Source organism: Anser cygnoides, chromosome 2, assembly GCF_040182565.1.
Source record: "Anser cygnoides isolate HZ-2024a breed goose chromosome 2, Taihu_goose_T2T_genome, whole genome shotgun sequence".
NCBI lineage: Eukaryota > Metazoa > Chordata > Aves > Anseriformes > Anatidae > Anser > Anser cygnoides.
Window position 1 is genome coordinate 155,211,762 of NC_089874.1, and position 16,652 is coordinate 155,228,413.

Sequence of the window (16,652 nt, forward strand, 5' to 3'; positions counted from 1 at the left end):
TTAAAAGAAACAAGGAACAGAAGTAGCACGTCCAATGGTTGCATCAGCAGGGGACATTATTTCCCTTCCTTTCCTGCTTCTTCTAATTTTAATAAATTTTAAAACCAGCTCAGCTAATTCATGGTGATTCTGAAACCAATACAGTAAAGAGTTTTGAGGCCGTATGTACTTCATGGCTCTAATAATGCTCTGACTGTAAGACGTTTGGTGCAAGAATGGGTTGTACAAAACCTACCCCAGAGAGATCCCAGTTGGATAGTTCCCAATAGTCCTAGCTATTGGATAGTTTCAGCGCATTACCGCCAACTAATAGCAGCACTACAGCTACTAATAGTAATTTCTGCTTTTTAAAATGCAAAACAAACTGTCGCTCTCACAGCAGGCGCTGTTTCCTAAAATGATATCTTACCTTTCATCTGCAAGCTTTTTTAAGGTGCTTTCTTGGCTTTAAGTTTTCTCAGACTTTTATTGATATTTTATTGATATTATGAGTGTGTTAGAGGTGGAAGGAGACAGTTGTATATCAAGTTGCATACATGATGTGAATGAGAACAATAAGCTTCAACTTGCTGCTAATGATTCTATACCAGAAGAAATACATCTATTACCAAATCATTTACAGCTAAACGACGACTAACAGGACCTAAGTGCTGTAGGGTAAGGGAGAGGATTGTACCACTCCAGTCATTTACTTCCATCCATCTACCTTGTCTTTTGGGCCCAGAGATTTGGCATTCTGGCCTTCCTCTCTGTCTAGCCCACTAACACAAGAAGTTTTTGGAAATGAGACTCTTCTAAATCCAAGTCAATGGATGGTCAGCACTCATGCCAAAGCTCCAAGCCCTACAAAGGGAGTGCATATAATTAGATTGGTGGTTAGATATCAGCTGCTATGATTAGTTTTCAATCACAAAAGCAGTATTACATCTCTGTGTGAAAAGTTGCTTTTCAACAAGCTCAGTGCAGTACATGGATGTTATGTCTGCATTAGCCCTGCAGGGAAAATACTTCTGATCCTTGTTGCACAAGTGTTTTTATTGCCATTTTCTGTTTCCTCCTAAAGGAAACAGACTCCTTTCTTGTGCATGAGCAAAAAAACTCTCTGCTAACCAAGCAAATCTGAAACTTGTGTCTCTTTACATGGTTTTGGAGCAAAGAGATGATCCTTATATCTTCTTTTCTCAAGGTTGCATTACCTTAGTGATCAAGAGCTGATACTTTGTGATGTGTGTTTACGGTCCAGAGGGCCACAGGTATCACCTTGTGCTTGTACACTTCTTTCCTCTGCTATCATCCTCTGCTTGTATTCTCCACAGCCCATGCACACAAGGAGACTTTTACCAAGGCTGATTCTCAGGATACATCCCATTCTCAGATTGGATCCCAAGGTTATGGCACCATGTTATATAACTCTTTCTTCATTAGTTCCAATTATGTTTTAGCATCTGCTATTAATTTCCCCAAGAGATGTAACTGGAGCTCAATACAAGTTTTTTATTTTTCCTGAAACAGAACATTATTTATCCACTAGGAACCAGATGAACAAGAACTGAGCTGGAATGGAAAAGACCTAACTGTATTACCCTTTGGCCTGACAGCAGAGGTTAATTCCTATCTCTCTTTCCATAGGAAAATTGAAATAATCTTACATGACCAGGCTGTATAGATGTCTCTTTTCCATGACTTCTGAAACTCAACAGGTTTATTCAAATTCGCATAAGGTCTGAACTGTATATTGTCCCTAAAAGATTTTCAGAAATAAGTGATAAAGGAGGAAGGCCTTCAAAGCATTCACCTTTTAGAAACATCATAAAATTCTCACAGCAATCAATAAAGCTACAGGAAAATAAACACATAGATAGATAGGTAGGTAGGTAGGTAGGTAGGTAGGTAGATAGATAATTAAATGAATAAAATCTGGATCTGCTGCCAAAATCTACTGTTTTCTGTCTTCAAAGTGGTTGTGGAACTCCTCATCCATCCCAAAGTCAGCAAAATTCATAGTTTCACTCACACAAAAAAGGAAGTAGGCTTGAAAGAAATCAAAAGATAAATTGCCCATCTGACTGCTGAAAACTACATTGTCCGTTGCATGTTTTCTTATCAGAGCTACACATTTACGTAAGACGGCATCGACTTTTAGCATGGATATAATCCACATTATTACAAACAAGTGAGAAGGAGGAAAAAGAGTAACATACATCTCGTGCAATGATTTACAATAAAAGCTGAGATGGCTTAAAGTCAAAAAGTTTTACATGTCATCACCATTACCGCTCTTGAGGAAAATTCAGCCAAGATCTGAAATTGAAGTTATGACTTTTCTGATGTACACATTAACATTTCACAACTCTGTGATGGGTTAACCTTCTCTAATAGCTGAACTGCCACCCAGCTGCTCTCTCAACATAAAGACGGGGGAATCCCTGCTGCCTGTGGGCCTGGAGCCCCTCCTGCCCTCCTCCTCCTGGGGCCTGGGCCCTCTGCTGCTTCTCCCTCGCCCTGGGCCTCCTCCTCGGCCTGTGCCCGCTCTGCCCTTTCGGAAATCTGTTTTCGCTGAGGCGCTGCCAGCTTGGTGCTGGGCTCAGCTCTGCCCTGTCATGGGGACGTTGGAGCCACCACAGAGGCCCTGTTGCCTCCCACAAGCACCTGGGCACGGGCACCTTGTACAATCTCAAGCGTAGCTGTTTTTATGTGCAAACCAGAAAGTGATCCATACTCATCTGTATGGGCATATCAATTCTGTGACACCAAGAGGTAAAACATAATTCTTTTTCATAGTTCAGTCAGTAGGCATGATTAGGAATTCATAGACAATAAGGATATATTGCAAAACAAGTTGATGTTTTTATATTCCAGCTACTAGGGTAGTGATAATTAAGTAGATTTCAGGGCTGAGAGGCTTGGATCATGGAATAATTTACTCAGGAACTAGAAAAATCAAGTCAGTATGCAAGATGGGAAAAGAACTATCCAAGATGATACTGTAATAGGTCAAATATGTGCAAATTCAACCTTAGCTAATGTCTTTGTGATTATATACATTTTCTTTTCATCTCTGTGCACGTAGCATCAGTATGAAACTCCTTTTTTTTTTTTTTTATTTTAATCCATCTTAGATTGAAATTGAAGAAAAAGCATGAATTCAACCCATCAGCCTAAACTGATGGATTTATTCTGCTTCTCTCCAGAACTCTTTAAAAAAGACTATTTATCTTTGTCTTACATTAAACATCTGTGGAGAACCATAAAGCACTTTAGCGAGACTAAAAAAAGGTGGAATTCAATAGCAATGTTTTCTTTTTAATCACTGGTTTATTTATTTATTTATTTTATTTATTTTGCATTATGTTTTTCACAATTAGGGATATAGCACTTTCAAAGAATGTATCATGAAGTTTACAATGTACTGGCCAGTATCATAGATAGGCATTATCTGAACCTAGATTGCTACTTAAATAACATATTTTAAGTGCAGTTTTAGTGTTTCAGTTAAGTTCAGCTTATTAATTTTCTATCTTAAAAATGAAAACAAGATCTAACCACAAAATACCCTCTGTTACTTTCAGAGTTGCTTTTGCTCCTTATAGCCAATTTGGCTGGAAGCAAAAGCTGTTTTGAATCAGAAGCATTTTCTTTTTGCAGGGCCAAATGAAGCCTTCCTTTACAGAGAAAGTTTCAGATTCATTAGCAAGGTAATGTAGATCACTGGATTTTTATTTATTTATTTATTTATTTGGCTGGAGTATCCCTTTTCTGTTTGTTTGTTTGTTTATTCATTTGTTTTAATAAAAATGGCTTTAAAATTAGTGTACAGAAAAGGAAAAAAGGTATTGATTTTTAATATAGAATCAAATGCTAATTCCCCAACTAAAAGAAAATAGAGGCGTTCAGGCACATACATTCTTAAATCGTTTGGTAGACAATGGAGCTAAAGAGGCTTGGTTTCCTGTGATTTTGTCAAATGTCCCCTATGTATTCCTCACTTCAGCAACCTCCCAACCTAGACATATTTTCTGTGATCCTCCCTCTACAAAATTTCATTGCCTTCTCAATATCCACTCTTTCCATAATTACTCAAGGTCTAAGCATATTTCCTAAATACTTCCCACGCTCCCCTTGGCTTTCCCCTAGGTTCCCAGAGCCCCACCATCATGACTCCTACTTTCTTTAACTACTGCCTAAGCAAGAATGATAACATGCACACAGGGCTACTGACATATTGATTAACTGAGAGGCTACTGTCCAAATAGGCAGTGGCTGAGTTGTCTTTCCAGCAGCGGAGGTGTCAAGAGAATCCCTTTTTACTAGTCAGTGACCATTTTGAGGATTTAAAATTTAGAGGATCTGAATATTTCTGGGACCCTTCCCTGCTGTCAAATAGGGTAATAATAACCAAAATGACTTTTGAAAGCAGAACTGAAATTAAGAATGACATGAGCCTTGTTTTCCCAGGAAACCAGGGGGAGGAAAGCAAATTTGGTCTTACCAAATTGCAATAATTTTCAATAATGAAATGGTAACCCAGCATATATTTGTTCTTTGATGCTGCCTGTTTTACTTCTGGGGCATTTCAAAAGCTGAGGGGAAAATAAGATAATGGAGTTTCTGGTTGCTAAGAACAGGCTAAAACATAGGGAAGGAACAGCTCATCCTATTCCTCCTGTCCACCCTTATTTCACCGTAAGGCTAATCACAGCTAAAAATTAACCTTGGTATTTGTAAGGGACTCTGAAAAATCTGGAACTGTCTAGAGCAGCTGCATTTAGAGAACCAAGAATGGCCTTAGTGATTTCTCTCAGCTGCCCCACAGTGCCACGTCTGAGATACCTTGTTCAATGATATCCTCTCCCAACATTTTCAAGGAGTGGCATTGCTATACCAGCTCCAGAATCCTGGAACTCTGCCTTATGCTGAAAAATTCACTCATTTATGGTAGATTACAGCAATGTCTCTCATGTCCAAAATACATTGCTTTCCTTTACTGTTGTCCTTCATGAGAAAGAAAACACTGGAATACATAGAGATTTGTTATCTTTATGTCAGTTAGAATAACCATAAGTCTTATCCAAATGCTTTTTTCCTTCCTTCTCTTTCTTTTTCAGTAATATGTCATCTTTTAAGCTAAACAATAAATTATTTGAAGAAATGACAATATTTCACTTATATGGCTCCCATTCTGAATTGGGATTTACTAAGTAAACAAACTAGAAGAAAGAATTTATAGAAGCAATATTCTAACAGAAAACACAGCAGAAAACAGAGGCATAACAAAGCTTATGATAAGAACTGTAAATAATATTTCCAACCTCAGCTATATTATACTTACTTTACACATAGGATCATGAAATCGACTCAGATATACAAGCTACATATGGAGACACTACTTAAGAACATTTCAAATTAAGGGAGGAACATCTTCATTATTTTCAAAATCAACATAATTCTTCTTAGTCTCTGTAATCTTCTCTCTTTGTAGTGTAATAGGTCCTTGTCCAATTCGTTCCTTTTCTTGGATTATTTTTGTCACATCAGGGAATGAATATTTACTAGGATCCACTTCTAATTTCTCAACTTGTCCACTCCTGAAATAAGAAGAAAGTAAATGAAAAAAAAAATTAATTTCAGTGTCAAATAGCACAATTCTGGGTCACTGTTTATAAACCTGTTGACTTCAAAGTGAGACTTGATACTAGATTTATTTATTTCACTTTTTTTTTTAATTTACAATTTAAAATTAAATGAAGAATAAGAGTGCTTATTATTTGTAATAATATATCTGTTTATATCAGCTAACTCTTATGTTTTGTCAATATGAATCCTAACCATGTTTGTATTATGAAAAAAAAAAAAAAAGATATAAGAAAGTTCTGAGGCATAACAGAATTTTCAGATTCATTCACTATTAAGGTAATTCTTTCAGATCACACTTAGAAATGTGTACAGTCAACACATTAAGGCAACCAAGCAATATGACATGATGATCAAAGATTTGAAATACTCCTATAATTTCTGTCTTGCAGCATTTGAAGGCATTTTGTCGGTTTTTGTTTGTTTATTTTGTTTTCTAATAAAGGAACTAAACACTTAACTGGAAAAAACCTAGCCTGTTTTCAAGTAATTTGTAGCAGTTTACAGCAAAAAAAAGGCAAAATGGAAATGTAATTGTTCAATGATGTTCTAATTTCTGCATATTCCAACATGATTTGTACATCTTTGAACAAATTTTCCTTTTATATTGAATGTTACTTTGGGTCTAAGTTCCAAGCTCAGCATTACAGATGACAGTACATCACTCTTCAAAGATGTGAGAAAACTACCTGCTTACCCAGGAGATCAGAAAGACTTATTAGGACTAGAACAAAGGAAAAAGTAATAAAGCCACTGGATGAAAGAATGCATTGCTTTGATGACAATGTAAGTAATGAAAATATGTAAATAAAGCATATTAAATGATTTCAAACTGAAAATACACCATTTTTACTTGTTAAAAATCCAGAGTTTTGCCAATGAGCTGCCAAAGCCTGCTTCTCCATCAAGGCTCCTGTGGGGCCTGAGCAGACATCCCAGCTCACTCCTTTGTGTAAGATCTCTGTACATGTAGAGGAGAGATGCAGAGGGATTCATGGCAGGTTTCTTCCTCTCCTCTGCCGAGGAAAGCATAACTAACAGAAGAGGCGTTAATCAGCCTATCCACCTCTTTCAGCCTTATGCCACTAGGTTTTTCTTGGGAGTTTCTTGCGAATTATTTGCTCATTTTCCTGAGAAGCCTGCTGCCTTAAGGATCCAAATAACCTTTTCCCACAAGTGGCACAAACAAAAACTACTCAGAAGAGAATTTTATGGGTAATGAAGGACGATATGAGAAAACTTTTATTTCTTCACCTGGAATGTTCTTCAATTTATAAGGATAGTTTTTTAATGATATTACACAGTTTATTGAAACAAAAGTGGATGTGCTTTGTGGCAACATTCCAGAAAATGTTCATCCCCAAGATGTAAGAAACATTTTTATCTCCTTTGTGATTTGTGAAATGTGCTGTGACCTTGAGTGACTCTATTTGTAGCCACTGGGGAGATTCCAAAAAAAGCACCACCTGTCCAGAATCCTAATCTCATCACTAATGACTAATCACTGATTTGAAGTACTTCAGAAAAAGCTAAAAACCATTAATATGAAAATTAATTAGCCTCAGTGTGTGCTTTGTTCACATAGTAGAAAAGATTTTCCTTGGTTTGATGTATTTTAATTAGTAGTTGTAATTTACATTTGTTCAACAGCTCTAAAATTGTACAAATTGCTAGTCATGAAAATATAGTAAACTCTACGGCGTTTGAATAATTTATTGCTTAGTAGCAGAATAAACTTCAATACACCAAAAACTAATTAACAGTGAGTGTCATAAGTAACAGTCCACATCAGTCATAAGTAACAGTCCACATCAGCAACTATGAAAGGATTATAAACATCAGTCATTTTCAAAAATTAATCAGCACATGTTATCAATAAGTATCTATTAGCAATGGACAATAAGAAAAATAGAATCAAGTACAGATGATTTTTTCTTTCCAAAAAGGAGGTAGATTTTTATATACTTAAATATGCACGGTCAAATATTCTATATTTGTTCAGTAAACCTCATGGTACTATCTATGATAGTACTAACTACTATGATAGATACTAACTACTAGATACCTATACTAGATATCTATGACAGATACTAACTACTATGATACACATATTTGGCTGATAGACTTAGTTGTGATAGTTAGTGTAGCTATCATGCATTAATCTCCAGGGAATATGCTCCTCTGATCATGTAATCTGTGCAAAAAGAGCTGAGCTGATGATGTCAAGGACTAATTACCTAACTACCTACCTAACTGCCTTTTTTGGAGGAAAAAATAGAATTTTGGAAGAAAAATTGGAGTTTTATGTCACCTAAAGATTTTTTTCCATATAGGTCTACCTAGAGGAATAAAAATAATTTTGTTGCTAATGCGCTTCCATGAACAATGGTAAAACAATAGTGATGAAGATAATAATGTTTCTTGCAGGACCAACTACAGCACATCTGGAAACCTCAATATTTGCAAATGATTTCAAATTCAGGTAAAAAAATAAATAAATAAATAAAGTTCAAAGTTTTGGGCACTGCTACCTGCTGTTGAGCAGTCAGGGGAAAACTATGGCCTAAAGACTAGATGACCATAGAAAATAAATTATATTGAATTCAATGCTTTCTTTTTTTATTTATTTTTTTTCTGGCATTCTTTTCCCTTACAAAGGCTATTTCTATCTCTACATAGTTCAACAATGCTTTAAAAAAAGAAAATAAAGACTACACTATAAAAAAAATATGATCGTTAGTCCTTCATTTTTGCATAACTATAGCAGCCTGCTGAACAGTCTGGTGTGTGACAGAACACATATCCGATAATTTGATTTTTTTTATAATTTACACTTTTGTTCACACAGTTCTTAATCCCTATATTTGATATTTTAATGGTTTGACAGTTACATTTCCTTGTTTCAACCTCTGAATTTCTATAAAAGTTTAGATTGCCAAAGATTTCTCATACTTCTTATCCAGAAAATGCACTCTCTGACACGTGATTGAAAGTTTCCTTTTTGGCATCAGCATGTCCAAAGATATTTGCAAGGTATTTACAAGGTATGAGCAACAGCTTTGGAGAGTCACTTTTTCCAGTCTTCTAGCTCCAGGTCTTCATGAGAATGCAATTCAATCTATACTTTAACCTTAACTGGGATAAAAAGCTTTTTTTTTAAATGTTGCTTAGTCATAGCTGATCTACATTCTGTTTAAAAAGTCAGTTAACTCCTGTAATTCTTCCTATTCCAGACAACGTAACTTGCAGTGAGAGCAAGAATTCTCAATATCTACATAAAAGCTATCAAACTGTGTAGACTGAAAAGATTATTTCTGCAAATCTATTCAACTCTCTAAATTTGTGATCTACTCCTAGGCCTCTGTAGATGGCACACATGACATCTCAGTAGAACTGATAACTGATTTGCTATGTGTGATCTTTCCATACATACATTCATCTCTTGTGCAAGCCACACTTGCCTATCTTCTAGTTAAAATATTTGCTCTTGGTTTAGGAGCAGAAATGATGGTGAATTTGGGTTCTGAAAAATCACATAAATCCTCTTGCAATTCCATCAGGTTAGTTTGTCTACAGACCCATTCAATCTTACCTCACATTTCCAGAATGGAAATTATTAATTTTGTTCTACTGTATTTCTCTTTGTAACATGAATTTCTCTCCTTTCCAAGTTGTCACACCTCTATCTCTCTCTGTGAACTTTAGAAATGTACTGTGGGAGATCCTCAGCCATTAAGTCTGTGGAAAGGAGAGGGGTATTCCCACATGTTGCAAGGATTCTTTCAAGGATTCAAATTAGGACTCCTTACTTATGATAACATTTGCTAGAAAGAGGGTGGAATTAAAATCCAATAGAGTGATTTAAAATATCCAAGTTTTCTTGGCCTAGAGTTCAACAAAACTTACAAACATTTTAGGTATCTGATGTATCGCCCAACAAGTCAAATATGGCTTGAATTGGATAACCTGTTCAAAAGCATTTATGAGTGTACTAGCAAATAGTGGTGGATGCTCCAGCAGCATATATTTTTCTTCTGTTTTTCCTCTCAAGAATCCAGATGAGAAAAAAAAAAGAAAAAAAAAAAAGTTATAAATTGCATACTGCTACTAAGAACTGATTCCAGTACAATGTAAATCAGATTTCTAACCTAATGCAGTATCTTCTATAGCTCCTACTGGCTTAGTTAACCAGTGCAATTGTACTTCGCTAAAAGGTAGTAGGATTTGCAATGCTTGAACTAGTTAAGTAGAAAAGATAACCTTTACTTTACATTCCTTATTTCATTATGAAAGATATATTTGATATTTTAATGTTTGAACTTGTTGATTTGTTTTTAATTCTATGTTGTGAAGTATTATAGAATTTGATGCTCCATTCCTTCTCCTCTTTAAATGGGCCTATTCTCTGGCTGTATTTCTCTACCTCTGTACATAAAGAACTACAGTACAAAACAAAGAATAAGGAATCTCCCATGTATTCCTCAATCTTTTACTGGAAGATTTCAAGTATGTGTATATTAACATTTAAAGACATTTTGAGTTTTATTTTCTTTTTTTCTTTTCCAATGATATGGGAGGAACAGACTCAAGCTGAGGGTATGTTACTTTTGTAACTGTTACTCTGACAAATTATAGTATGACTTTATTTCTACCTATACATTTATATACTTCATTTATGCAATTGCGGAAAACTCTACTTCTGTACCTCATAGATGAATGAGGTCAGTCACAGTAAAGACTGACATAATCAGCTACTATATAACTACAAATTTTGGACGCATAATAAATAAATATGTCAAATTCCTGCTATGGAAACTTGTCTCTTTGAAGGTTTGAAGTACAGTTTTGTATACAGTCACAGAAGAAATCTCTCCTATGTGGCAGAAGTAATAATAGTATCATCATGCAATCTAGCTAACAAGTTAAGAGATTTAAAGCACTATATTATAGTTTAGCAGATTGTCTGACAGAATTTAGCTAAGACATCTGTACCTGTCAAGTGTAACCACTGTAATGAATGTTCTTCTGTAATCTAAGAGAACTATTCAGCAAATTTTTAACAGCTGGCTAGTCAGCAATTTTTCAACCAAAGAGGTCAAAACTTACTACTTGTAGTAAGAGCTGTAACTCAGAATGCTTCTTTCCTACTTCTGTTTTTGCGATACATATTCCGGTAATATATTAACAGTAAAATTTGTATTTTTCCTTCAATATCTTCAGTGAGCATTTTCATAATTACTTAAAGCTGAAATCAAACACAACTTCTTGTTCTTTTGTTACGCCATGGGGTACCTTTAGTTCATCAGTTGGCAGGGAAGGGGACATGTCCCCATTATGGCTATTTAATCACTTACTGTGTAGCCAAAACTAAATACACACAGAGTTCTGAGGAAATATGTATTCCTAACCCCGTAGTTGCTAGCTCTTTTGCTGTTTGGCAGAATCTGGAAGAGAGATAACATCAGGTATCTACAGAAGGAAGATCTAGTTTTATCCTGGAGAAAGGTTCAGACATTTCTTTTAACTGATTTCTTTTAATGTTTCTAAGGCTTTAGCTGTGCTTCTGCTGGAAAGAACCATCACTTTTGCACCATTTGGCTTGGACCTTTTAAAGAAAAATTATGGAAATACTCAGTAATTAAGAAGATGCACTGCTGCCTAAGGTAAGGGTGCAGTGGTTGTGGCTCATTAGGAATCTCGACAAAGTCTTGCAGTCACCCTATTGTCTTCTCATTAAGCAGGCCACTCAAGAAAAGACACAACCGATCCTTATTAAAATTACAAAATAAAAAGCAGAAATAATGACATCAGTGACTCTTGTAGTGCCATTTGAACAGTGTCCTAAACATTGAGACCAAGAAGAACAGTTGTGATCAATAATGCTAATTTTTACTAACTGCTTAGCCTTTCCATTAACATGTTACCACAATGAAAACACACAAAGAAACAAATGTAACAATTAAAATACAAATAGGTAAGATGCTTAACAAACTTTGCTGTTACCATATCTTATAATGGTATGAACGTTGCTGCCTATAGCAAGAGGAAAAGCAAAATAGTTTAATACATATTGTGGTATCTGTACTTTGTAAGGCCAAGTGGCTATGAGCCCTACTGTCTGTCTACCATAATGGCTAGTAACACTTGGTAAGAGAAAAAAAAAAAATAGTGCAGCCCTGATATTTACTTCTTACTGGCAGTCACTAACTGAAAGAGTTCAAGAGATGGAGTTTACATCACATGTAACAGTATGGAGCTATGTTATGAAACCCTGAAGAACTGCTTTTTGAAACTACTTATTGGTGCAGTAGCTCAATATATATACTGTATCACTGTGCAAATACATTCCTGAGATGTCCAAAATCATTGCTTTCTAAATGGTTTTGAGACCTAGGCTATGTAGCAAGGAGCTCTGCAGAGGCAATTCTCAGTAGGTGATTTGGTTTTAGTGTATACTAGATCAATATCTGAATGAGCTGATGAAACAGAACCGATCTGCAGAAATAAGTGCTTTTTTGGCTCTGCTGTTGGAGCAGATCACTTTATAATCAGCATCAGACAGGCCATTAGTCTAAAGCTTTCATACATAGTTTTACTCTATACAAATCAATATTTTCGTACTTTCCACAATAAGATACTCAATAAAAAACATATATTCTGACAAGTGAATAACTAATGTACCAAAAAAAATAAAATAAAAAAACGCTAATGTGAAAGAAAAAAGGAATTACCTTCTTGCATTTTTTTGCATTGTGTCAGAAGGTTTGATTGAAGTTGATAATTTTTGCTTAGCCAGGATTATTTCTTTAGCCTAAAATAAAAATATACAGAAAAATAAGTCCCACAGAAGTCATTTATGCTCAAAAGCATTTAAATAATCTATCAAAAAAAAAAAAAGAAAAATTAAGATGCAAATAAATTTTCTCGTGTGACTTTTCTGTTAGATTTTAACACTCTTCACTCAGCGTGAAACATGAATAAAGCCATTTTAACCAAATCATCTGAATGGAATTATATTCAGTTATATATATGAGTATATATATCTTTAAATATTTAAATATATACATATATATATGTGCTGTCTTGTTTAGCACAATGTTAATAATGCACATTACTGATTTTCTCTGTAGCTAATGAACTTGTTCATGATGTGTCTCCTTCTTATATTTCAGTTTTAGTGTCCACATGCTAGTTCAGATATTTTTATTAAAGAGTCTGCTGCCCTCTGGACTTCTCACTCTTTGTAAAAGAGACAAATGTCCACAAACTCCCTCAGCAATTTTGCTGAAAACAAAATCTCAAGATTGAAGACGAAGTGAATTCCCTTTCTCAAAGAAAACATGTCCATCACCATTTTTTAGAGGACATGTATGTTATTTCTTATGGCAAAAGCTATCTCTTTCCCTACTTAGTGACATCAAGGGAGAGGGACCCCTTAAGGTTTGAAAGGAAGGAGATGAACAGGAACTATGACAAAGAGTATCTAGTGTTTTCTAGTAACATTGGTTTGAAAGCATGCTGTTCCAGACCTGCTCTAAAATGTTCAAGAAATAAGACAAATCTTGTGGCTTCTATCATTCAATTCTGAAATGCATTGTCAAAGGGCTGATCCTTTCTGACTCTGTATATCCTCTGGTGAAGAAAAGTCTTTTTCTTTGAACTTTCCCTCTTCTCAGTAGGCTGTACCGTGTTCTGTTCTTGTAACAGTCATTCATTCTGTTGCTCCCTCTGAAGCTAAGGTTCCTTGCTTTGCCTTCAGAGCACATCATCAAGGATAGTGAGGAAAATTGCTGATTCTGCAATCAACAGAAATGGCTCCTTGATGGGATGTGATCCTGTCAAGGGGCTTTCAAATTAGGGAAGGGTTAGGAATTGTGTACTGGAGCATCTATTATTGTCAAATATCATTTGACTCAAAAGCTCCTTTGCTCAAAAGATGTCCTCCTACCTCTGTTCAAGAAAAATCATAAGTGATGTTCTCTTTTTTCTTGCTTTTGAAACAATGTGCAATAATGGCACATGAGCTTCACCAGGACAGTGATTGCACATTGATCTCTTGGAGATGTCAATCAAGTCAGGACAAATGATCTGGAAAACAGAACAGCCACTGCTTCAGCTGTGGACAAATATAAGAGTTTGGGCTCAGTAGCAAGTTCACTGAATGAAATTTAAACTCTGTAATATCCAGGAAGAGGGACTAAGTGAATATAATGAAGCTTTTTGGAAGTAATTCTATGAAACTATTGCTAGTATTTAGTGTAATCAGAAATCAGAAAGGAAACATCTTTTAAGAACATTAGCAGAGAAGTCTAGAAATTGATGTGTTAAGTAGAATCTGGAATATTTGAGAAAACAGATGGAATTTGTGAAAACAATATTTTTAAGCTGAGTCACCTTTTCAGCCTACAATTTATTCCTACCATGGCTTTCTTCTTCTGCAACATGAATTCCACTGAGTAACAGAGTTTCCCTGAAACACATTTATTTTGAAGGAAGAAAAGATTTCTAGGGTTTCACAGCTGTATGTCTCCATATGCCTTTGACAGTAATGAAATATTACTGCATTTGCCACACCTAGATAAGTGAGAATTTTATAATGAAATTCCATCAAATAACCCTTACACTGACATGCATAATGTATACCCCTCTATTTTTAAATTAATTAAGGAATCTAACTCTCATTGATCTTTAAGTTTCTAAATGCTTTCAAAGGCCCAGGCTATAAAAAGCTGTCAGAATTAATTTTTTACTGCTTATATAATAAAGGATTAATCAAAAAGTCAAAATTTTCTTCTCTGATTCACTAAAATAAGGAAAGTCAAGTTTTAAAACATGACACAGAATGTCTCAAAGCCATAAATAAAAACTGTTTGGTAATAACACTGGTTTTGATGCTGTTTCTCAGACAGTAATTAACATGCTACTGGTGTACCCTACTGATGGCATTTTGCAAAATCACTGATTTAATATGCCAATTTTGGTCAAAGCCAATAAAGAAAAGTTCATTTTTTTACTTTCCTGCATCATCTGCAAAGATGACACTGCCAGAGCATAGAGGCTGAAAGGTTGAAAAGCTTCATGTCACAGATATTTTTCCCAGAAAATGAAGCATTACAATGTACTTGCTATCAACCCCATTTACTCATACAAAATCTCTGTACAGACGATTACGGTTATTACAGTATAAACACCACACTTGAAAAGTGTCACAATTCACTGAATGTTGTGTCCTTCAAATTTGTTTTGATGACCTTCCAAATCTGTTGGTAGACAGTGCCTTAGAAAGACACCCGTTCTGCAATGATTTGCTGTGCAATAAACAGTACATTTTCAAAAAAAATGTTTTCTGAAAAGATGGTGAAAATGATTTACTTTCTTTTCCTTTATGTGCAATTTACTATCTCTAACATCTATGGTATGGCAAGGCCATCAGAGAGAAAACTGAAGAGGTTTTACTTTTCATTTTAAAGGCTAGGGAACTATGAACAGGCTGGAAGATATATGCTGAAAGGTCTAGCAACCTGATCAGAAACTCCCTAAAGCAAACAAAAAACACTGAATACAGTTCATTTCCTGTTCTCTTCCTGAGAAGAGAGAGGTATTTTCAGGACAGTATTGCAAGAACCCTACTGCAGAAGTTTACTTTTTTTGTTAATAGTATTCTTAAAATGTCAGTTACTTAAGGAATGTGCTAAGTCATTTATCTAGTTGCAAATAATTTTATTTTGAGAATAATTATTTATCAGGAACAGAAAGGTTAAACAGCACAATATAGTCATTAGGTTTGTCTCATCACTGATATAAACTGAAAAGAAGTTGCACGAATTCGGTTCCTCCTATCATCTTATAAAAAGGAATTTATATTAAGTTGATGATATAAAATTAGTATTCTCAAATATTGTTGATAACTTCAGCCATAATGTTCTCAAAGAAAAATAACTATTGGCATTCCACTTACTGCTAACCTTTATTCATTATACTTAGCTTCCTAGAATACATCCTGTTAATACCAATACAATATGTATGGATAGAGAACATCTGAAAAGGATATGTATCCCCAAAAATATAGCTTGTGCACTCCAATTTAGTTCTGAAGGAACGGAAGAGATTGCGTGACTGTAACACAGAACAATTCTTTTGCACCTCCTAAGCGGAATTGCTGCAAAGTAGCACAGATCCATCTTCGCTCAACAAATCCACGAAGCTCGCCGTTATCTCAGAATCATAAAACAGTTGAGGTTGGAATGGATCTCTGGAGGTCATTTAGTCCAAACCCCTGCTCAGGCACTGCCACCTGGAGCCAGTTGCCCAGGACCACATCCAGGTGGCTTTTGAAGATCTCCAAGGGTGAAGACTCCATGACTTTTTTGAGCAACTTGTTCCAGTGTTTGATCACTCTCACCATTAAAATATGTTTCGTTATGTTAGACAGAGCATTCTGGTGTTTCTCTTTGTACTTACTGCTTCTTGCCCTGTCATTACACACCACTGGAAAGAGCTTTGTTCCATCTTCTTTACTCCCCCTTCACCACCACTACCACACCCCAGTCAGTTAAGACCCTTTTGAGCCTCCTCTTCTCTAGGCTGAACAACATGACCTCGGTTATTCTGTAGAGACCTCCTCAGGTCTCACAAGTATCTCTGAACTGTGACATTCTGAGATGAGGCAGGCTCCAGACCCTCAGTCTAGGTAAAATATATAGGTGTAGGTAAAATATCAAGATAGGTGAAACATGGGTAGAACATAAATTTAATCATGGAATAAAGGCAATTCTTAATCACAATAGAAAGAGGAAATATTCACGTTGCTCATGTAGGTACTGCTTTCTTGGAAGATAGCAGATTTGAATGTACACAGAGGCTCCTTAAAATATTTATGTTTTCTAGGGCACTGCTCATCCACAAAAACACTATCGAAGTCTAATAAAAGCAGGTTATGAGATAGAAAACTGATGGTACTTAAAATATGTGAAAGACAGGTAAGTAATAAACAAAACTCTGTTCAAAAGCATTTGAAAATA

General features: G+C 35.4%; 1 protein-coding gene across 3 annotated transcripts in view; it reads right to left on the reverse strand.

Annotated features, from left to right (window-relative positions):
• Positions 1-3,593: 3,593 nt before the first annotated feature.
• DNAAF11 (dynein axonemal assembly factor 11) overlaps positions 3,594-16,652 on the reverse strand; it is a 50,801-nt gene continuing 37,742 nt past the window's right edge. For all 3 annotated transcript variants that reach the window (XM_066990760.1, XM_066990759.1, XM_066990758.1), the window contains 2 exons: positions 12,363-12,442; positions 3,594-5,585 (listed from right to left, as the gene is read on the reverse strand). In XM_066990760.1, coding sequence (XP_066846861.1) covers positions 5,399-5,585; positions 12,363-12,442 — 267 coding nt within the window. In that variant the 3' untranslated portion in view covers positions 3,594-5,398. The remainder of the gene's footprint in view (positions 5,586-12,362; positions 12,443-16,652) is intronic.